This window comes from Gossypium arboreum, chromosome 11, assembly GCF_025698485.1.
Source record: "Gossypium arboreum isolate Shixiya-1 chromosome 11, ASM2569848v2, whole genome shotgun sequence".
NCBI lineage: Eukaryota > Viridiplantae > Streptophyta > Magnoliopsida > Malvales > Malvaceae > Gossypium > Gossypium arboreum.
Genome location: NC_069080.1, coordinates 131,142,322 through 131,166,011, shown reverse-complemented (window position 1 = coordinate 131,166,011; position 23,690 = coordinate 131,142,322). Strand labels below are relative to the sequence as shown.

At 30.5% G+C, this 23,690-nt stretch overlaps 1 protein-coding gene and 1 long non-coding RNA gene across 2 annotated transcripts; both read right to left on the bottom strand.

Moving 5' to 3' along the window:
- Positions 1 to 4,332: 4,332 nt before the first annotated feature.
- On the bottom strand, positions 4,333 to 4,983 carry LOC108481517 (putative disease resistance protein At1g50180). The gene has a single exon (XM_017784639.1). The coding sequence runs from the start codon at positions 4,981 to 4,983 to the stop codon at positions 4,333 to 4,335; it is 651 nt and encodes a 216-aa protein (XP_017640128.1).
- Positions 4,984 to 18,669: 13,686 nt separating this feature from the next.
- Positions 18,670 to 20,725, bottom strand: LOC128283463 (uncharacterized). Its single transcript, XR_008273811.1, has 3 exons — positions 20,335 to 20,725; positions 19,521 to 19,589; positions 18,670 to 18,769 (listed from the first exon to the last, which is right to left on the bottom strand). It is a non-coding gene; the product is annotated as an uncharacterized LOC128283463 (long non-coding RNA).
- Positions 20,726 to 23,690: the final 2,965 nt, after the last annotated feature.

Here is a 23,690-nt window from a genome sequence, read left to right as displayed (position 1 = left end):
ATGATCAAGTGGTAAAATTGTGAATGAGTAAGTTATGCTTAAGAGTTTTAATGGTATTATGTTGACTTGTAATTTATTGATTGTCTGATTAATGTTGGTTAATGTTGCTTATTATTTGCATATGAACTTACTAAGCTATAAAGCTTACTCCCCTTTCCTTTCCCTTGTCTTATAATGTTACCAAGCCAGTTCGGGATCGGTGATCGTCGGAGATCCATTCACACTATCTACAACAATTATTTTGGTATCAATGAATGCAAGTATTTTAAGTTATCGCATGTATAGGAGACTTGGTCATTTTGTTATATGTCATAATTGATTTGGTCAACTATATTGGTCTATAATGGTTAATGATCCGTTTTGTAAAGGCCATTGAAGATGGCTTATATTGGTTACATTGATCATTGGTATATTCATATGATGATGTCTTTCATAAATGTGAAATTGGCATGAATGGAAATGAAGTTATGTGATGTTTTTCCATGATGGATGTTAGTATGTGTATGATGTATAAATGTCTTGATTGTAGTCGATTTGGTTGTATGAATATGTTTGGATTGGTGTTATTTGAGGTTGTATAGGTTGGTGCAAGCAAGGGTGGCAAAATGGCTTGGTAAATAGCCTTATTTTTGTCCACAAGAGTAGACACACAGGCGTATGTCTAAGTCTTGTGCGACACACAGTCAACCTCATGGGTGTGTGATCCAGTCGTGTGTCCCCTGCATCTTGAATTTTAGCTTCGAATTGGCCATACGGACAGGGACACGGCTGTGTATCTCAGTTGTGTAAAGGACACGACCCCGGGACATGAGCGTGTGTCAAGGTCGTGTGAAGTCTGTACCTATTTTTTGGAAATTAAATTTGTCACATAGCCTAGCACACGGGCATGTGACTTGGCTGTGTGACCTCATTTTGTTCATTACGTCATAAACAGAGAGTTACGCGGGTTAGAGACCAAATCCACACGTGTGTGGCCCTTGTTTCATGAAAAAATTTCTAAGTCTTCCAAAAGTTTCTAAAGTCATTGGTTTAGTCCCGAACCACTTCCTATGTATGTTTTGGGCCTTGTAGGCTCGTAATAGGGACATTACGAATGATTGTGAATGGTTTTAATTTGGATGCAAATTTATGGCACGATTTTGTATGTTTGCTTGTGATTAAGTCCGATAATGCCTCGAATCCAGTTCCAGCGTTGAATACAGGCGAAGGGTGTCACAGTGTATTTGCTAAATAGGCTGCCAAATAATACAGTCAAGGGCAAATCACCTTTTGAAGCCTGGTTTGGTTAAAAACCAACTGTCTCACACTTGAAGGTGTTTGGCTGCTTATGCTATATATTAGTGCCAGTTGAGAAGAGAACTATGCTGGAAAAGAGATCTATGCCAAGAGTCTTTGTTGGCTACAGCAGTGTGAAGAAAGGGTACAGGATCTTTAATCCATCTACTAAGAGGATTGTTATGAGTAGGGATGTGAAATTTAATGAAGAGAGCTATTGGAAATGGGATGGAATAGATGCAAGCTTGTCTGAGCAAGACCAGTATGATCTTGATTTGCAGCATACTGAAATTGAAGCTAAAACTGAAGATGATTTTAATGATGCACCTGTCAAAGGGACTAGAACTTTAATGGACATCTATAAGAGGTGTGATATGACCATTGTTCAGCCTTCCTGCTTTGATGAGGTTGCAAGGGAAGGCTGTTGGAAAAAAGCAATGGAAGTTGAATTAAGAATGATCCACAAAAATGACACATGAGAGCTAGTTGATAGACCAGTAAACAGAAAGGTTATTAGTGTGAAATGGGTGTTCAGGACCAAACGCAATGCATATGGGTCACTGAACAAGCATAAAGCTAGGATGGTTATGAAAGGGTATAGTCAGCAGCATGGCATCGATTTCTTTGAAACCTTTGCACCAGTGGCAAGGTTGGACACCATAAGGCTATTGTTTGCCTTGGCTGCTCAAAAGTAATGGAAAGTGCATCAGCTGGATGTTAAATCAACCTTTCTGAATGGATTTCTCAAGGAAGAAATCTTTGTTGAACAACCTGATGGATTCAAGGTTTTTGGTGAAGAGGACAAGGTTTACAAGCTCAAGAAGACCTTGTATGGCCTAAAACAGGCTCCAAGGGCCTGATATGACAGGATTGATGCATACTTATCAAGGTTGGGGTTCAAGAAGAGTATTAGTGAGCCTACAATCTATGTGAAGAAGGTTGAAAAAGAAACCTATTGTGTCTCTGTATGTAGATGACTCGTTGGTTACTGGTTGTAGGAGTAAGTTAATTGAGGAATTCAAGAAGCAAATGCAAGATGTTTTTGAGATGACTGATCTAGGATTGATGACCTACTTCCTTCGTATGGAGGTGAATCAAAATAAACATTGCATCTTCATAAGTCAACAAGCATTTACATTGAAGGTTATAAACAAGTTCTGCAAGGCAAATTGCAAACCTGCTAGTACTCCTGTGGCAAGGGAGAAAAACTATCCAGCAACAGTGACCATGCTCAAGTTGATGAGAAGAGCTACAGAAGTTTAGTTGGTTGCCTCATCTATTTGATAGCATCAAGGCCAGACACCATGTATGCAATCGGCCTTCTATCGAGATTCATGCATTGCTGCAATGTAGCTCATTTCAAGGCTACAAAAAGAGTCTTAAGGTATGTCAAAGGAACCTTAGACTATGGTGTGAAATTTGAGAAAGCTGAAGAATTGAAGCTGGTTGGCTATTCAGACAGTGATTGGGTTCGTTCAGTTGATGATATGAAGAGCACATCAGGCTACTTCTTCACTCTAGGATCAAGTGTTTTTAGTTGGATTTCTAAGAAGCAACAGACAGTAGCTTAATCCACTGCAGAAGTAGGGTATATTGTAGCTACTACTACTGTTAATTATGCCATTTGGCTTAGGAAACTTTTAAGTGACTTGAATGCTGATCAAGTGAAAGCAACAGAGATCAAAGTTGACAATCAGTCAGCTGTTGCAATTGCCAAGAATTTTGTGTTTCATGGCAAGACCAAGCATTTCAAGATCAAGTATCATTTTGTAAGGGAGGTAGAATTGTCAAAGGAAATCAACTTGATCCATTGCTGCTCGGAGGTTCAGCTCGCAAACATTTTGACCAAGCCATTGGCTGCCACAAGGCTCGAGTACTTGAGGAAGGAAATTGGAGTCTGCTGCTTTGTAGCCAAGGAGGAGTGTTGAAAGTTGGCAACATACCAACAGCATGCAAGTGTCCAAGAAAAAATGAAGCAGCATGCAAATGTCCATGGTGTATTTCGGTCATTTAACTTTTGTAACATGTGACTTGTGTTTGATTTGATAGCAACTTTTTTATTAGCTAAGGTTAGCCATGTACTTAGCAGTTTTTAGTAGGTTTTAGGTTATCATTACGCTGATTTTACAGCTTAGTTACTTGCACAAGCAAGATTTATTTTCTTTCAATGTAACAGAACCATTTATGTACATGTTATTGTGCTTAATGAAGTAATGAGCGAAGTCAACTTCTTTTCTCCTTCTATATTTGATTTTTGCTTCTGTTTTTCATCTTTCAACACAAACTTTTAGTTCTTTTGATCTTTGGTTTGATTTAAAACTCAACATCTTCTTTACAACCATCCAGCTCTCACTCAATTGATAGGAGCACTTGGAAAGCTATTTGGAACTTACAAGTACCAAACAAAATTAAAATTTTCTTGTGGAAATTGTGTCATAATGTTATTACAACTCGTTTTATTTCGTGGAAAAGAAAGAGTGTTTCGAACCCAGTTTGTTTATGTGGTTTTGAAGATGAGATTGTTGAACATATTATTCTTAGTTGTAATAATTGAGTTAGGAGAATAGGGTATGAGGCTTGTTTTGGTCTTCAAGTGCGAAGGGATTGAATTCAATTATTTGACAGATGGTTCTCAAAGTTGTTACAAATGCCTTGTATGAGGGAGGAAGTCAAAGTTAGAATTGTTTTCACTTGCTTGCACATTTGGAAAGCTAGGTGTGAGGTTACAATTGGAGGTGAGAAACTTGATTTGGAAAGAATTATTCAAAGGGTTAATTGCTTGATGAATGAATTATTCTATGTTCAACGGATCCTCTGTTCAAACAATGACTTTGATCGAATTGGGAAGTCAACAACTTATGTTGATGTTTGGGAGAAACCACTAGAAAGTTGGGTTAAAGTTAATTGTGATGGGGTATTTGACACCTCAACAGCTTGTGCTGATTTGGAATAATAGGCAGAAATTCAAGTGGGAAGATGCTGGATGGGATTGGTAAAAGGATTATAATGGATTCATTTGAGGTTGTCGAGGCTAAAGCAATGGTTACAAAGATTGAATTAGCTGTGAAGAATAGATGGACTAATGTGATAATTGAAACTGACTATTAGACTATTGCAATCAGCATCCTCAACAATTAAAACAACCCTGCTGCATTCACTTCTCTGATCCTTAAGAATTGAGACCAGTTCCTTGGTATCATCAACCAGTCCAACAATATTATCATCCATAATATGTGGATAAGGCCGCCTTGATTCTCGTCTTTCAGTTGAAGAACTAGATTCTTCTCCTCTGTCCTTTAATTCCTTTACGCCGTAGGCCTGTAGTCGTCGGACCAAGTCGTTGATTCTTTCTATGATTTTCTCAATGTTTGACCTGGTTTTGTGAAGTGTCCATCCCTCTTTCAAACAGCAGGCTGATCTTTTAACACAACTGGGAAGACCACCTTTGTTTTTGGATTCAATCTTGAAAGCAAATTCCTCAACAACATCCTCAGCATCATAAGCAAGCTCTCTGATTTCAGCAACCCAAAGACGAATCCTCTCATCCGTTGATTGTTTTGTCTCTACCACCATTAATGAGCTTTGCATCCATTTGAGCTCTGTTTGCAGACGACCAACTTGCTCCTCCACGCCCCCTAGGTATATGGCTTCCTCAGTTAGCACCTTGCCAATTGTTGTCACTGCAGATGTCACAGCAGACCGGGCCATAATAGTGAGTGAGCTCAGAAAATTCTTTAAAATCTTTAATTTGGATTTCAAGATGTGACTACAGACATCTTTGCTGGGTAAACAATGGCAAGAGGCAGCTCTTAATTATAGCCGGTCTTAAAAGTTTTTTAAATATTTTATTTTAGAAGCATATAGCGTGTCTTCTTATTTAATTGCGAAAAAGGAAGAATAGGAAAGTGAGTGGAGGACATAATCAACTCACTTTCACTTTATCTAATACTAATCTTTATACTTTGATGATCCCTTCCCTTGTATAAGGCCTTTACATACACCGTATATACTTTTTTTTTTTTTTTTTTTGCCATCAGAATGAATATTTATAATCTATAATTTATCTATAATATATAATAGTACAAAAAAACTGAACCAATATTTTTAAAATCAACCATTATAGAAATCAATGAAAATAAAATTTATGATTGAATTGGTTGAATCTTACTTATATTAAATTTATTTTTATTTTTAAATTTATTTGAACTAAAATAAGAAGTTTCCTAAATATTAAAGGCTAAATTTGTTGAAAACTTTTTATTTAGGATCAAATTGATATAATATCTAAATATTAGAGGATTAAATTTGTTATTAGACCAATAAAAAATCTCTTATCAGCTTTCTGTCACTCATCTAATGGCAACTAATAGGAGAGTAACCAACATATTTGATTTCGAAAAGTTTAGTAACTAAATTGAAAAAAATAATACTTGAATGATTAAAATAGAACTAAGGCAACAATTTAGTGACCATTTTTGTAGTTTACCCATTAAAATATGGGTTAATGATAAATTTAGCTACTAATGTTTGCATATTTTGTCAAAATGACCATAATTGTATTTTTGAATCTTTTTTGCCATCAACCTTTAATTTTTTTTCAAATTACTGAAAGATTTTTTGTTGAGTTAATATTTTTAGATAATTATATTTATTTATTTTATTATTTTTCACCCGTAATTATCTTATAGGGTTATTTATGTAATAAATTATATCTCATTAAAATATTTCACATATGAAATTTTACATCATCATGATACTTTCATTAAATCGATTAGAAAAATAGTTTAGAAAAAAACCTAATGTTAATGATAAAAAGACTCAAAAATATAATTAGAGTATTTTTAAATAAAAATATATTTACTTTTTAAGTAACTTTAACAAGAACCTTGCCCGTTTTCCTTTCTTTTCCATTTCCGTCTGTTCACAGTCGTTTTAATAAACAGCTTAAATTAATTTGGCAAAATTTAAGGTTAGTTACCGTATTTTAATTTAATAAATTTTACACCTTATTTTTTGAGTTGGTCTATTTTAACTCTTAATTTTTTTAATTTTAAAATTTTAGTCCTGATTCAAATTGTAACAATTAAATTTGTTTGGTTGAATTCAATTATTAGTCTTATACTATGCATACAGTTGTAAATTTAGTTTATATTCTCCAATTAGATCATTCTAAGCCCCTAAACTTTTCAAAATCTAAAATTTCACTCTCGATGCAAATAGAAATCTTTAATCCATTAAATGGATTTCTGGTGAGTAATATATGAAAATAATAAGCTGGCATGGCATTACACATATAATAATATATTTGTTATATAAAATTTTGAAAATAACAAAACTTAACTTAATGAATTTAACAATTATCGTTTGGCAATGATTGAATTTTTCAAATTTGAATTTTCTTTATTAGGACGAATGATTGAGAAAAAAGATTTTTCAAAACAAATCTCAAAACATCATCTTACCTAACGGGTTGAGTGTTTGATTGAATCTAGTGAAAAAATTTGAAATTAGTTGAGTTAATAAGTCTTATTTTATCATTTTAACTTGATTTTTTAATCGACTTGAGTGAGATAAAATTTAAGTCTAATCGAATTAAGTTAATAAAATTAAACATGTAATATTAAAATTTTATTAATAATATGATTAAATTTGAAGTCAAATCACATAAAACCCCAACTCTTAAATATATATGATTAAATTAACAACCCATGTAAAGTTAGATCATATATATCAACAACCCATGTGATGGGTTTAAATATTTTAATAAAATCGAGGTTTATCATTAAACAATTACCTAATAACAATAAAAAATCAACACTAAATCTGAAGTCTCATGCCATGATTGATAAATAAATAATGCAATCTTTTAAAGGTAATAAATAATAATAATGTAACTTAAACTATTAAGAAAACGAAGTTGAGTTGAGTCCCTCCGAATGTCGCACTACATCCTAACCCTAAGAGCTATCTGTGGAGAAGGAAAATAAGAGGATGAGCTATGAAAGCTCAATGTGAGTTTCATCATAAGGAACCTGAAACAAAATAGTATATACAGCATATGAGAAAAAAATTCTAATAATAATCATAATTATAAAGCACTTTAGATCAACGATTTTACATGTCATCACTTTACTGCACTGTTTCAGAAATCACAGTCTTATATGCACATGCTAATGAATGCAATGTAGTTTCAAATTAACAGAAAATTGTCCTACCTAACTCTGCTACACACCTCACTTATAAGTTCCTCAGAACTCATCTACCATATCACTCCAGATTGTGGACAAGTTAACACTAATTTGCAGATAAACTACCCCTCTTCAAAGAAAAACATGGGTAAACCACTAGTATTTTAGGCTCCGTTTGTTTGCCAGTAAAATATTTTTCAGAAAATAATTTCTGGAAAATGATTTACTTTTCTGAAAATGATTTACTTTTCTGGTGTTTGGATGAATGTGTAAAATATTTTCTGCTGTTTGGCAGATTTCCTGAAAATATTTTATAAAAGCTGTTTTAAATGAAACAAATATATATTTAAGAATTTATTATTAAATCTTCTTAACCTTTAGCTATTCAAGTTCTTTTTTCACATGGAATATTATTTTTTCACATGTTTTAATTATTGATTAATTATAAATTAATCACAATTGGCAACTTTTAGCTATTCATACGATTGCTTGAGGCAAAAAAAGGAAAAATTTTCACTTAAATTTTGAAGAAGTCTTATTTTTTACAAATTTAAGAACAATAGGTGCATCAATTGTGTAACACCCCCTAACCCCAAACCGTCGCCGGAACGAGGTTATGAGGCATTACCGGACATATTAGACAACTTACGAATAATTTACAATTAATATAACTTTCATAGTATAATATAATAATTAAGTCCCTATATTGGACTCTTGAAGTTCAAACACGTATTAAAAGTAGAATGGGACTTGTTCGAGTATTCTGGGAAATTTTTTTTTATAAAAAATTTCGGCAGCATTTCTGCTTATTTTTACCTAAAACCCCCTGCAAATTCAAACCAAAACAACCAACACCAATGTTTCACATTCATATAACTAATATTTATATCATTAACATAATTTTTAACTTAATAACTATCATAGCATCATTCTAAATTGATTAAAAACTTTATTCATTTAACCATCTAAATCTTATAATTCATCCTTCACTACCCAAAGTAATATACATATTCAAGTGACTAAACAACACCTATGTACATGCCACCTTTACCCAAAAGAAAAATATACATCACCAAATTTGTGTTGGAGTCGGGATTGTTTTGGATCTTTGGAAGGGACACTTGACTTCTACTAACCTGTGCACGGAAACAACAATACGTTGAGTATGGATATACTCAATGGTATTACCATAATTCAAAATATATCATCAATAATAAAAATATAAATATTAAAATACAAAACAATTAATTTCTTAAATACTAATTCATACTTTATTTTTATTTTTATTTTCATCATTTCATAATAACAATTCAATTTAATTATTCGTCAATCAATGTATTTTTCACAAACTTGAATTTAAACCACTTATGAACATTTAGCTCATACTTTTCTCTTTCTATCACAATTCCAATTTCTATTCATAATTCAATTTCCTTTTTTTTTTTATTTCAATGCCTTAAATTCACATTTCAATTTTTCACCCTATTAACGTAAATCAGACTTTGGCGGATACATGGATCCAACCAAACACACCAATATGGCACCCAGTGCCTCATCAGATAGTTCGAAGTAATAGTTGACACCCAGTGTCTCATCGGCCTAGCCGAAGTAAAGTTGGTACCCAGTACCTAATCGAATCTATCCGAAGAAATTTAGTGACACCCAATGTCTCATCGACTCGAGGTCGAAGCATCCCTGAACACTTCTAATCCTATGGCATGCCAACTATATCCGATTCAGCCCGACTAGTTAATAGGGTATTCAATTCACTTTCTCAATTCTATATCACTTTCAATTCACAATTCAAATCACCATTCATTTTTCAATCAATACACTTTTCAAATAATCACATATTCCATAATTCACTTATTCTATTCAATTTAATTCAATTTGCATCACTTTCATTTTCACTCAATATTCATATCAATTTCACATACTTACCTCAAGTCTTACTTACCATACATAACAATTAAAAATTCAGCAATCAATAATAATTAAAATTCGAATTATAGTAATACACACCGTAATTCTCCCGTTTTAGTCTTCGATGACTTTCTCCTTTCCTTTTGATGCTGATGCTTCAGGTTCTTTGTTGGCTACGAAAATAATAGTAATTTACATTATTATTTACAGCATTAATTATAATAAATAATTAAATTTCTAAACAATTCCTACCTTATTCCCAATTTAATACTAACTAAACATAATTATTTTTTTAATCCAATTCACTCTCTTTTTCTATTCAAATTTTGTCTAAACTTATATTTAACTATAAAATTTCTGCCATATTTCCCTAATTTCGAAATTTCTTCAATTTAGTCCCTACAACATAAAACTTATAGCCTAGTTTACAATTTAATCCCTTAATCAATTCTAACTTAGAATTCATTCAATTAAATCCCTAATTCCATAATTTGTCCAACATGAACCATATTTGGAAACATATGAACTCTTGAACTATCAACTTAATTTCATCAAAATCTTGTTTCAAAGCTTCTAAAACATCAAGATTAACTAAAAAGGACTTAATTGACTTACCAAATTAACTTCAAGCTTCAAATCCTTAGTTTTCTCTTTTATTCTTTCCCTTTTTCTTTCTCTTTTTATCCCCTGCTTCCTGTTTTCAATTCTGTTTCTATTCCCTTTTGTTTCTTTATTTCTCTTTTATATTTATTTGCTTTACTTATTTAATTAGCATATATTATAATATATTTATTTTAAATATCTATTTTAACATCATTTACATATTGTACAATTGTACACATATTTAATTCTACATTTGTACCAATAATTTTATTACATTTGTCATTATTTAATTTATTTCTCAAACAAAAATCTCATAATTTAAAAATTTAATTATTTAATTAACAAATATCTTTTTACTTAAATTATAAGTAATTTAGTATTTAAATTACAAATGTACCAATATAATTTTTACACATGTATATTTTATTACCATATATTTATCAACTATTTAATTTATTTAAAATATAATATTCATTAAATAATCATAATAATTATAAAACCATAATAATAATAATTTTAATATATATAATACATACATTCAAGAAAAATCTTGATTTTTCTTCCATTTGACGCTCAATTTATGTAAATGGCTTAATTGCCATTTTGATCCTTTTATTTTCTATTACTTTAGAATTAAACTTTTACCCCTTTTTCAATTTAGTTCTTTTTGCTAATTATTCTAAATTAAGCTAATTTCACCTAATTAAATCCTAATTAGACATACCACTAGGCTCATAAATATTTTTACTAATTATTGTCGAACTCATTTCACTAAGACGGAGGCTCTATAACTCACTTTTCTGGTGCCCGTGGATTTTGGGTCATTACAAACTGTGACCGCCACCTTCACTGATGGTTGATCGGACCACTCCGTAATTTCAGCAAACATGCTCAAATGCATCCCACTCAATAAGGAACAATCATACATCATTACAGAATTTGAAGGGTACAACTGCATGTCTACACATTATATCTACTTTATCTCCAATCCAAGACAAGCACAACATCACTGCATAGAAAAAGCTTTCATATACAATTTGATTTCCATTGAACCTATTATCAAATTTCAGCAAAATATATTTAAATTAGGGATAGTAAATGTCAAAAATTTAGAAATGAAATTATTTTTCATCAATTACATAAATAAAAGTATATTATGATTACAGATACCCTCTAATAGCTAGTATTAATTTTTAACCAGTCACATGATTTATTTTCAAAAACATGAGTAAATGGCAAGCAGGATGTAAAGCATTGCCTGCGCACTCTCAAGCCAGACCCTGCTTTATATTTTGATTATCTCTGCTTCTGAACCCTCTTGTCTCGTATTGGCAGCTCAATAGGCTGCACACTCTCGTATAGTAAGACCCTGCACACTCTTGTATTGGCACTCTCTCGCAGTCTATCCCAACTATCAATTATGGATCCAACCAAAAGGAAAGTTGATTCAAGTGAAGTAATTCCCACCTTGTAGGGATAAAGACAGCTCTCGGGAGACATAGAAGTGAGCTTTCTTGAGAAGAAGGTTGGACAAAGCCAAACATTGATCATTATCTGTATAAGCTCCATTGCCATTATTTTTCTCTTATAAGGAGCGAAGGAAAACAAGAGAAGAAAGAAAACAACTCAACCACCTCATAAAATTAAATAGCTCCTCTTCTCTCGCTAATCAGTATTATCCTCATTTCCACGACATAGACACAACTCGCTAATTTCATTGTTCATACGAGGTGCCAGACTTCCCTACTTAAATTGCCTCTACAAGGTCAGACGCACTTTTAGAAAAGAACTTCCTAAACAAGTCGTGCCCTTGAACATGAGATCTTTTTCAACGGTATGCATGTACTATTTCAAGCAATGGTCGGGACTTATATCCAAGCATAGTCTTTGCTCCAAACCTCTTGGTCAATGAGCTAAAGGAACATATCTCCTTACAACGTGACCCTAAACGAAGCAGATCTAAAGTAATCTTTTGTAGGAATGTCTTTATTTTCTCACTACCCTTTACCCCACAAAGAGAGGATGAATGTCTAAGAAAAGATCAAATATAAGATGAACTTGTTTGTTGTTTGACTTAGAGGATCTTCTAAGTTATTCCATATTATTTTCAGCATTTTGGTTTCCATATCCTCCAAAGAATGGGATGTAATTTTCAGATGCAAGCTGTAAGGTTTGCCAAGATACTGTGTCTTAATCTGTTGCAAACAAATTTGCATTACGATTAACGCATGGAAGTTAAAATGGCTATCTGTGGGGTTTTCACAGTAATTACACAGCTCAGGCAAAATCCCATCATACAATATAGTCTTCCCAGAACAAGAAACATTTCCATGGGACTCAATCTCATTACAAGTTTCCCTATATACAACAAAATGTGTATTTAGAACCATTCTTGGAACAGCAGTAAGAATGCCTCTAATTAAACAAAGTCTATTCAATCCAAAGAGATTACGTATGTCAAGGCAAACATCTCCTTTATAAGGAACTTTGCTAATAACATTGCTAAATGAATCCTAATGCAAGAACTACTAACAATTTGACCAAATATACCTTCAATGATGAACAGACCAAGCTCTTGATCACTGAGGCAAACTTGAAAAGCAGCAAAAAAATTCACATCAGACGCCACAAAGCAGTCCCTCAAAAATGCCACTGATTTCAAAAGACTTATCAAAACCCCTAAAACCATATCCATTACATTAGAATCATCACCGCCCAATTTTTTAAATTTATTTGGGAACTTCTGAAACAAGTAATACATACAAGGTAAAGCCTTTTGACACTGCTCCAGAACTATAGGAGAAGGTCTAGGCCACCCTTCAGTCTCCAAAATCATATTTTTCAACCCCAAAATAGCATCCCAACAAACCAAAACAGCACAATCTTGAATCACATCAACAAAGATCCCCAACTTTGGCATCCCCATTACTGATAAAGCCACACGTGACACAGAGAAATGCTTCTTCTTATCACTCATTGTACCAAACTCGTTACAAAGTAATTTGAAACACTTAGCAATAACAGGTTGGAAAACATCCTTGGTTTTAGCAGAAAAAAATTAAAAATAAAGAAACAGAGAGGCATAAAAATAAAGAAACAGACAAAGAAATCACGAATAAAAAAATAAAAATCGAAATAGAAAATGAAGTTGTAAAGAGAAGATTACCTTCTGTGAGAGATTCGAAATCGAGAAGATTAAAAGAGAAGACGATTGAAAATTTTCAATTTTGATGAAAAACTTGGGGGAATTTATCACGGATCAAAGAAAACTCTTACCGAAAATGATGGGGGAAGGGGAAGGGGAAGTGTTACAGGCCAATTTTGACCCAACATTAAAACCCAATACAAATTAACCCAAAATATACCCCAAGCCCAATACCTAAACTAACCCAAACAACAAACCTAACAAAACCTAACTACCTAGCCCAAGCCCAATTAGCCCATTAGTCAAACTAGGGTTTCAGAAAAGCTGAAACCCTAGCCACCCTCTCCCCACTTACCTCTGACGACTCTGCCACCACCACCCACCGCCACCTGCTCCCATTCCGTCACCTGCAAAAAGAAGCACAAAACACGCAATAAGCAGTAGCAAACCAGGTGTAAATGGCTATATAAGCCATGCCATATTTTGTATTTTCACTCTCTGGACCTTTTTTGAATACGAAAACTAGAAATAAAAAGTAGATTCAAACACTAATAAAAGTATTCAATCTCAGCAAGGAGTCAAAAACAAAGAAATAGATTTGGACGAAAGGTTTTTATTTTCCCTTCTATTTATTTTGCTTCTCTTCGAATCTATCTACACTTAGATCTATTTATTTTCTTTTATTTTTTTACACATATATATTAAAAATACAAAAAAAGGGGAAATTTTTACCTTTTTTACCAGTGCATGGTGGCTGGCATGGCGGCATGGCGGTGGTGGTGTGTGGGATGTGGCGGTGAGGTCTGAGCTCTCACCGGAGCAAGGGCTTCTACAGAGAAAAAAAAGAAAGAAGAAAGCTTTTTTAAAAAAAACAGAGGAGAAAATGAATTTTTTTTAAAAAAATTGGATTTATATAGGCAACCAAAACGACGTCGTTTTGGGATTGGCCTTAAACGCCCAAAACGACGTCGTTTTGACTTAACCCGACCCGATTCGACCCACTCTACTAAGGATCCGCGTATTTTTTCAACAAAAGGGCTATTTGCCCATTTAGCCCTTCCGCATTTTTCTGATTTTAAATTTCATTTTTTTTGCTTTTAATTTATGCCCAGAAATTTTATTTCTCTTCCAAGTTAGTCCCTTTGAAGCTGTGCGTTTTGGGACAAGGGGTTATTACCCATTTTAGTCATTCCTGGTTATTTGCGCATGCGAATTAATCCCCTCCTCTTTTATTTATTTCGGATTTGCCCCAAAATTTTGTTTTCAAATTCAATTATGTCCTTTTTATTACTTTTGGTTGTTTATTTACATTATTTATATATTATTATATTTGCACTCATATTTATTTTATTCTAATGCCATTATTATTATCACTTCTATTGTTATTATTATTACTATATTTTACTATCATTGTTTTTTTTCATACGTATATATATTATTGTTTATGTTATTACTATTATTGTTACTATATTTTTATTCCTCTATTATGTATTACTAATGTATTATTATTACTACTATTTTATTTTTATGACTATTATCGTTTTAGATTATTGTTACTACTACTATTATTATTATTATTATTATTATTATTATTATTATTATTATTATTATTATTATTATTATTATTAGTATATGTTTTATTATATATGTATATATCTTTAATGTATATATATGTATATATTTATGTAGTATTATTAACAATTGTTTTTAACATTATTATTATTATTTCTAATATGTATATATTTTAATATCATTAGTTATATGTTTTTTCATACTATTCTATGTATATATTATGTATATATTTTATGTATATGTTATGTATATATATTTTAATATTATTTTATATATATATATTATGTATATATTTTAAATATCATACTATTCATATATTTTACGTTATCTCATGCATATATTTTAATATTATTAGTTATATATATATATATATTTATCTTTGTTTCATGTATATATTTTATATTATCCTTATTATTATTAATATTAGTATATGTTTTATTATATATGTATATATCTTTAATATATATCTTTAATATATATAGGTATATATATTTATGTAATATTATTAATAGGTGTTTTTAACATTATTATTTCTAATATGTATATATTATGTAGATATTTTAATATTATATTATGTATATGCATTTTATATATTACGTATATATATACCTTTTAATATTGTATTTTATATATATCATGTATATATTTGAATATTATATTATATTTTTCTTACATATTATCTTATATTTTTTAATAACTATATATTATGTATGTATTTTTAACATTATACTATGTATATATTTTTTATACTATGTATATACTTTGTAATATTATTATTATGTTTATATTTTAAATATATATACGTATGTGTATAGGTAACATTATTAGTGTTTTTAATATCATATTTCCATCACTTTACTAACTATTATATGTATGTATATATTCATTGTTTTTATTTCGCGTTTAATACTATTATTACGTTTAATATCACATGCATTGTTATTGTTTTAATATTAGTGTCGTATTTATTATTTACTTCAATATATTTCTAACTCTTTTATTTTTCTTACCCATTCTGTATCAGTTTGCTTTTCTTATTATATTATTAACATATCATTATTTTTATTATTATTTTCTTTTTATTGTAAATATTGTTTTTATTGTTATCCTAATGCTCTTATATTATATGTTAATATTTTTCATTCATTATATCATTGTTTGCTCCGTTTATTTATTTATGAATTTTTGTTTTAAAAATATGTTATTCATTTTTTATCAATAAATAAGGCAATGAACCGATTTAACATTAAGTCATCGATCTCATCGCTATGTTGGGTGAAATTCGTCGGCTCGTGTTAAAAACGGGACACCCTTCTAAAAAATCGAAAACTAAAAATTCTCAATCGGATCACGATTAAATGTCAAATTGAATTCGTATTTTTGAAAATCAAGACAACACGTGTTTAATAAAGATACCAATTTTGGGCGTCGTGAGGGTGCTAATACCTTCCTCGCACATAACCGACTCCCGAACCCAACTTTACTTTGGTTTTTGACATAGACCTAAACTCGACCTTCTTTTTGTTTAAAAAATGAATTTTCTTTTTAAAAGAAGAGGATTTATTAGGTGTCCGATCACACCTAGGAAAAAGGATCGATGGCGACTCCCCCTTTTTTTAAAAAAAATCGAAAGTCAGTTTTCAAATTTTCAATAAATCGACTCAACTAGCGACCGAAACCAAAATTTTTACATCGCTACAGGAAGGGAAAGGGAAAATTGTGTTGCTTCTTTTCCTGAAAATGTCTTACCGAAATAAAAACGGTAAGACATTTTCCTACTAAAGTATTGGCTTTGTTTTCTCGTATTTTGTAATTCATTTTCCTTGGGAAAATATTTTCCTCCCGAACAAATACTGGAAAAGGCTGAAAAGCTTTTCCAGAAAATGTTTTCCGATAAAAACATCTGCAGTTACTGCCACTACTTTTTCTAATAGATTTAATGAATAAACTCAAGGTTTCGAATCTTTCTTCTTCTTTTTTCAAAAGGTTTCCATCTTTTGTTAAGTTAATAAAATTAAACATGTAATATTAAAATTTTATTAATAATATGATTAAATTTGAAGTTAGATCACATAAAACCCCAACTCTTAATCCAGTCACACTGGGTGGCCACCTCAACTAGAGGTGTTCAATCGGTTAACCGACCCGAACTATCATTAACCGAATTAACTGATCCTTTTAAACCCTTAACCGTTAACCGAACCAAAATTTTTTAAAAAAAAATTAACCGAACCAAACTTTTTCCGTTAATCCGGTCGGTTAACTGAATTAACTGAAATTTATATTTTTTTTTTATTTTTAATTAAAACAAGTATAAAACATATAAAAAAATTAACCGACTTAACCGACTGATTAATTTATATTTCTAAAAAATTAATTGAACCGACCGAATACTTATATATAATAATATTATTTATTAAATTCGATTAACCGACCGATTTCGAACCGAATTAACCGTTAATTGAATTTCCAAAAAATTATTAACTAACCCCCAACCGAATTAATTCGGTTAACCAACCGATTAACCGAATTAATCTAGTTTTACCCGAAATTTACACACCCCTAACCTCAACAACACTTGTGATGGGTTTAAATATTTTATTTAAAAGTATAAAGTCTGTCTTATTTAATTGGAAAAAAGGAAGAATAGGAAAGTGAGTGGAGGACGTAATCAACTCACTCTAACTTTATCTAATACTAATTTTTATACTTTGATCATCCCTTGTATAAGGCCTTTACATACACCGTATATACATTTTCTTTTGCCACCACAACCTATATCTATAATCTATCTATGATATATATAAAAATATGAATTTTAAAAAATTGTACCGCGCAAAGATAACCTTTAATTTTCTATCATATTATTAAATTATATTTAAAAATAATTATAATCAATTTTTAAAAGATGTGAAAAATATATCATAGTAATTATATTAAAATAAAAGGTGTAATAGTTATAATAAATTTAAATTTATTATTTGAAAAAGAAATATATTAAAATTAAAAAATTTGTGATTTTGTAAACTTATTTAAATTTTTAATTTAATTTAAAACTTCGATTTAAATAAAAGGCTAAAGGAGGAAGCAAACCCGCAAAAAAATTCTGTGCCATCAAATGTAACATATTTATAACGATATTCCAATCAATATACATAACATGTTTGATTTTTATCTTTTGATATTTGGATCCCAGGCTGTTATCTTTTAATTCTTACATTCAAATAAATGTTTCTCGGTAAATTTAAAAGGATATATATTCGGATTAGTTTTGGACTATAAAAATTTACTCAAGATTCGACTTATTTAGAAAATAAACATCGTTTTTTATTCAAACCTATATTTTGAATCTATATTTTTAGTTGAATCTTTTCATTTTTCAAACGGACCTTCAGAATTAGTTGAATGATGTGACCATGAACAACTCTATATATAATATGCTTTTATAGTCAAAATGAGATATACGAAATAAATTTTATGTATTAAATTTATGTACGATATATAACTCTTATTTATATAATACATCATATATATATATATATATATAACAATAATTTATGATTTTATGTAATTCATATTATACAAAATAAGAAAAAAAAAACATGCTAAGAATACACCGTAAATAGGACATGCAAACAAGCAAAAAAAACTTGCGTAGGCACAGGTGTAGTGCATACCTGACTCATCCTGCTGTTGCCCCTGCTCCTGCCATAAACATAACAAAGTCGGCCATATTTTCCAACATGTATTAACTTATGATGCACACTTTTAAAACAACGAAAAAAAAATGCCAATTAGTTACCTTCTCTCTTTTAAGATGAATCCTAGTAACAAGACTGTCCCTTATGACTTCGGATTTGGAAAGAAAGGGTGGAGTTTGCAATCGCCTTTTTCTGCCAGAGGGCAGTATATTTTCCAAACTTTCTTTAGGGAGACCAGTCCGCCGCTTACGTTTCTTATTTAGTTCTACATTGGAAGGAATCCCCCGAGTGCGTCTGCTGTATACCTGCCTATATCTGGTGTCCAACTGTGGGCTGCTCTGGGAGCTAACAATCATCTGCTCCTGCTCCATGGGGTCATCATTTACACGTACACAAATTTAAATAACTTAAATCTAATAAGAAATATTAGATAGTGAATTTGGTTTGGAAATTATCTAACGTACATTACCAAAAGGAGAGAGCAAGTTGCAATGAGAGTCCCCATGTCTCTTATCAAATAATAAAAAAACATTGAGCAAAACATTGAATCATCAAATAATAAGAAAACTCAAAATGACCAGCAATGCACAGCAAAACACTGAGCAACTCTCAAAATGAACAAATGTATAATTATAAGCAAGTATATACCAATCGAGCGTAACAGAACAGAACAAATGAAAGACAAGGATAAGACAGTTATAAACAGAGTTTTCCACAGGCCAGCCACCCTAGCAATTCGTCAAGACAAACAGAAGTTCATACGAGGGGCATTTTCAGGGAAGTAGAATACAAGCAATGGAAAAATCAACTATAAACAGAGTTTTCCACAAGCCAGCCACCCCAACAATTCATCAAGACAAACAGAAGTTCATACGAGGGGCATATTCAGGGAAGTAGAATACAAGCAATGGAAAAATCAACTTGCCTATTATTACAATAATTTAGTTCAAAGGAAACAAATTTAAAACATGTGACGAAAAAAACCGTGCAACTTCAATTTAGTTCAGATGAATAAGTAATATAATATATAACAAAATTTTATACAAATTTTACCTAATAAAAATAAAAACTAATGCTGGTAGCAGAATATAAGCAAAGGAAAAATCAACTTACCTATTTCCCCATCATGCTCTTCTGCTGGAGCTGCGTTCTCCTGATTTTGCAAGCCTCCCTCTTCTCCATCTATGACATTCCAAAAAATTTACCTTTGAGTGCTGAAGAATACTAGCATTCACTTGGAATTTAAGAATGAATTGATGACTTAATAAACAAACACTTTTAAAATACTAAAAAAAGAAAGGAAAAACATCATGATTTCCACATGCTATACACAAATAAAAACAAGCAATCACTTATTATTATAAAATTGCAAATTCTCAACTGTATAATACAATTGCAAATTCCCAACTGTATAATACAATTGCAAATTCCAAGTCTTTGAAAAATGTTGCTTTGAATATTGAAATAGGAAAAAAGAATATTAACGTGTTAGCTCAGACTCGCTTTCATTCATTCAAAATATTCAAATACAATTCCATTTTATTATATATTATATTGTCCTTTTTATGGAAGATGGAGCTTTGATTTAAACAGAATCAACTACTCCAATCTTGTATTATTTTCATTTTCTACTATCACTAAACTAATTGAAGGGTAATTTAGCTTTTAACTCAGGATAATTAATCATCAATCAAGTGATCCAGATTCTTGACTCACAAATTCATGGAACATTAAAACTTTTTAATAATATTCCAAATCAGCATCTTTTATTTCTTATTTTCATTTTGTTTTAACAAAATGAAAAAAACAAACATACGTGGTGGTTCGTACAGATGAATAATTCTGCTCAGGGGAAAGAAATTTAAAACATGTGACGAAAAAAACCGTGCAACTTCAATTTAGTTCAGATGAATAAGTTTAGGATTACCTGCAATATACAAACACTCCCAACGATCAGACCAGACTGATATGAAATCTTTATGTACCAAGGGCCAGTCTTGCCCACTTCCTCCCCTACTTCTGCCTCTACGACTTTGATCAAGTCTATTGTGAATTTTAGTGATATGTTTCGCCTTAAGTTGAAGATCATCAGAAGCACATAGCTTCTTTTCCTTCGAGACCGCAGGATTATGGAGAACTACCTTCTCCAAAGATACAAGTGATGTCAAAGCACGCTCCAGGAAAACTTGATCATTATATGGAGAAGGGAAGAAATTTTGTGGCAGTCGAGAATAGGGGGTCCATTCAACCTGTTTGAAACATTGAAATAGGAAAGACCAAAAAAAAAACGAAAGTCATTTGAAAAAGTTAATTAAATCATTAGAAAGAAGAAAATGACTTCACTTACTCTATTTAGGCTTAAATTATTGAAATACTCCTCAAATTCAGAAGTATTAGGGTGTTTTTTGTGCTTCTTGGATGACTTGAACAGCCTTTCATGCCACCCAACCAGCAAAGGAAAGTCCTTGGGACGATTTTCCTTGTCTTCGGCTATGACAATTTCATTTACTTCTTTATTGTCGAGATGAAGCAACCAAGATGCAAGCTCCGGCAAGTGCTCCAATATAAACACCTACAACAAAGAAAAATAAAATGTTAATCCACATGAAATAAAGAGAAACTACTAAACAAAGGTGTCGTAACCATTTTTTGAAAAACTGGAATCGACTTAAATTTTGAAAATGAAAATGAATAGAGAAGTCGACACCAATCTTTTTTGATGAGGTGTGATCGAGTCACCTCGTAAAAGTGGTTGTTTTTAATAAATGGTTTGATTTATTTAAACAACGATTTTGGTCCACGCAAATCAAGAAAACAGGTTCGGGAGTCGGTTACGCACGAGGAAGGATTAGCACCCTCGATACACCCAAAATTTGTACCTAGTTAATTAATTAGTGTCTTAGTGTCGAAGATTTGAAAACTTGAAAGAATTGAAATACGGTCCCTCTTTAAAAAAATTCGAATGCTAAAGACCTTCTCGCCTCGAAGTAACAAAATGTCATATCCAGTGAGTTAGGACACGACATCTCGAACTTTTGAGAATGAGCTTGCCTTTTACTTAAAAATCTGTGTATTTTAACTTCTTTTAAAAGGATATTCGGTTAGTTAGAGTGAACGAGGAAAATCGAAACCCAGTAAGTTAGGGCACACTTCCTCGAATTTTCGAACACCGAATATTGCCTTTATTCGCGAAAAATCTTATTTCGAGGTAACAAAATGTCATACCTGGTAAGTTAGGGCACCATACCTCGTATTTCCGAAAATAAGCTTTTTTAAAACTCGTATTATGATTTAAAAGAATATTCCGTTATTTAGGTTAAATGAGAAAAATCGAAACCCAGTAAGTTAGGGCACGATTGTCTCGAATTACCAAATACGGAATATTACTTTTATGAAAGAATTATTTTGAGTTGGGTAAAAAATATAATGCGATTTATAGTAAAATACAAAAGCAAATCATGATATTAACACGTATAACAACATAATGATAGGTGCGATAATGTCAAATACAATAGTATGGGCAAAAAAGATGAAATAAAAACAAGGCTAGTAAAATATAAAACAAGCGTGTAGGGAAAAATGGAATAAGCAAATACATAAATAAATAAATGAATATAAAACATGACAAAATGAAAATGGCAATGATAATGAAAACGATAATATTAACAAAATTGATAATAAAAATAATAATAATAATAATAATAATAATAATAATACCTATGATACTAATAATAGTAATAATAAGAAAATTAATATTAATATTAATAATAATGGAAAATAATAATAACAATGATAATATAGTAATAATAATAAAAGTGAAATTAATAGTGAATTGATAATAATAATGTATGTTAATAGCAATGATAATATATAAAGGATAGGAAATAATAATATGGTAAAAGAAAATAACAATAATATGATAATAAAAATAACGGTGGTAGTAATAATGATAATATCAAGAATAAATATAAAATAATAGTAACATAGCTAAAACATAATGCTAACTTTGATAATAATATAAATAATAATGATAATAATGTTAATAAAAATACAAAATGATGAAAAGTAAAATGTCAATGAAAATAATATAAGAAAAGCAATAGTAAAATAGTAGCATTCATACGTAAATAAACATAGGTAATATGTGAAATATAATGATAACATAAACATATATAAATAAGTAGTACTAGGTAAAATAAATATAGATTAGAATATAATAATAATAGTAATAATAATAGATATAGCAATAGTAATAATAGTAATGGTAATAGCATGATAATATTAGAAATATACAATATATAGTAGAAGAGGTAAATACACAATATATGCATATTAGAAATAATAATAATGTTAAAAACAACTATTAATAATACTTCATAAATATATACATATATATATTAAAGATATATACATATATAATAAAACATATACTAATATTAGTAACAAATATAATAGGGTAAAATAGATATAATAATAGGTATATAACATGGTATTAATATGTGTATAATATAGTATTTAAATGTGTATACATAAAATATATATTAGGGATAATAATAATATTAAAAAGCAACTATAAATATATAAAATGTAATACCCCATACCCGTACCTGAGACCGGGATAGGATACGAGCATTACCGAAATTTTCAGAATAATTTCAATTAATTTATATTATTTAGTATTCATTTTCATGTTTCATGTAACATTCTTTTCATATATTCAATTTAGAATATCATATAAAATACGATACAATACTTCAATTTTCATATTTACATGCTCATTCAGGGTATCCGAACCTACCTGACTAAATTGCAAAAATACCAAGATTTAGGGGCATATTGGTAATTTACCATTTTCCCAAATTTTACCCAATCTTAAATTGATAATTTCATTCAATTTATTAATTTAGATAATAAAACAATTTATTCCCTTCAATTTTGTTATTTTGACATTTTTACAAAATTACCCCCTAAAGTTTTACTTTTATTCAATTTAGTCCATGAGCTTAAAACATGCAAATTAGCCATGCTAACTTTATATTCATATATATTTTTACTCCCCCTCCTCTCCATTCCACATCCTTAATGTATATAATATTCTTGTAAGTACGATTTCACAATTTACTTATTAATGCTCACATCAATCTGTTCACACGAGTCTTAGTCACTCAATTATTTATAATTCGAGGTACAGAGCTCAAAATTAAGATCCGTAAATTTTCCATAAAACTAGACTCACATATCATTCCACCATAAAATTTTAAGAATTTTTGGTTTAGCCAATTA

Excerpts from the sequence above, each read along its gene's own strand:
- LOC108481517 (XM_017784639.1), bottom strand. The coding sequence starts at position 4,983 with ATGGCCCGGTCTGCTGTGACATCTGCAGTGACAACAATTGGCAAGGTG.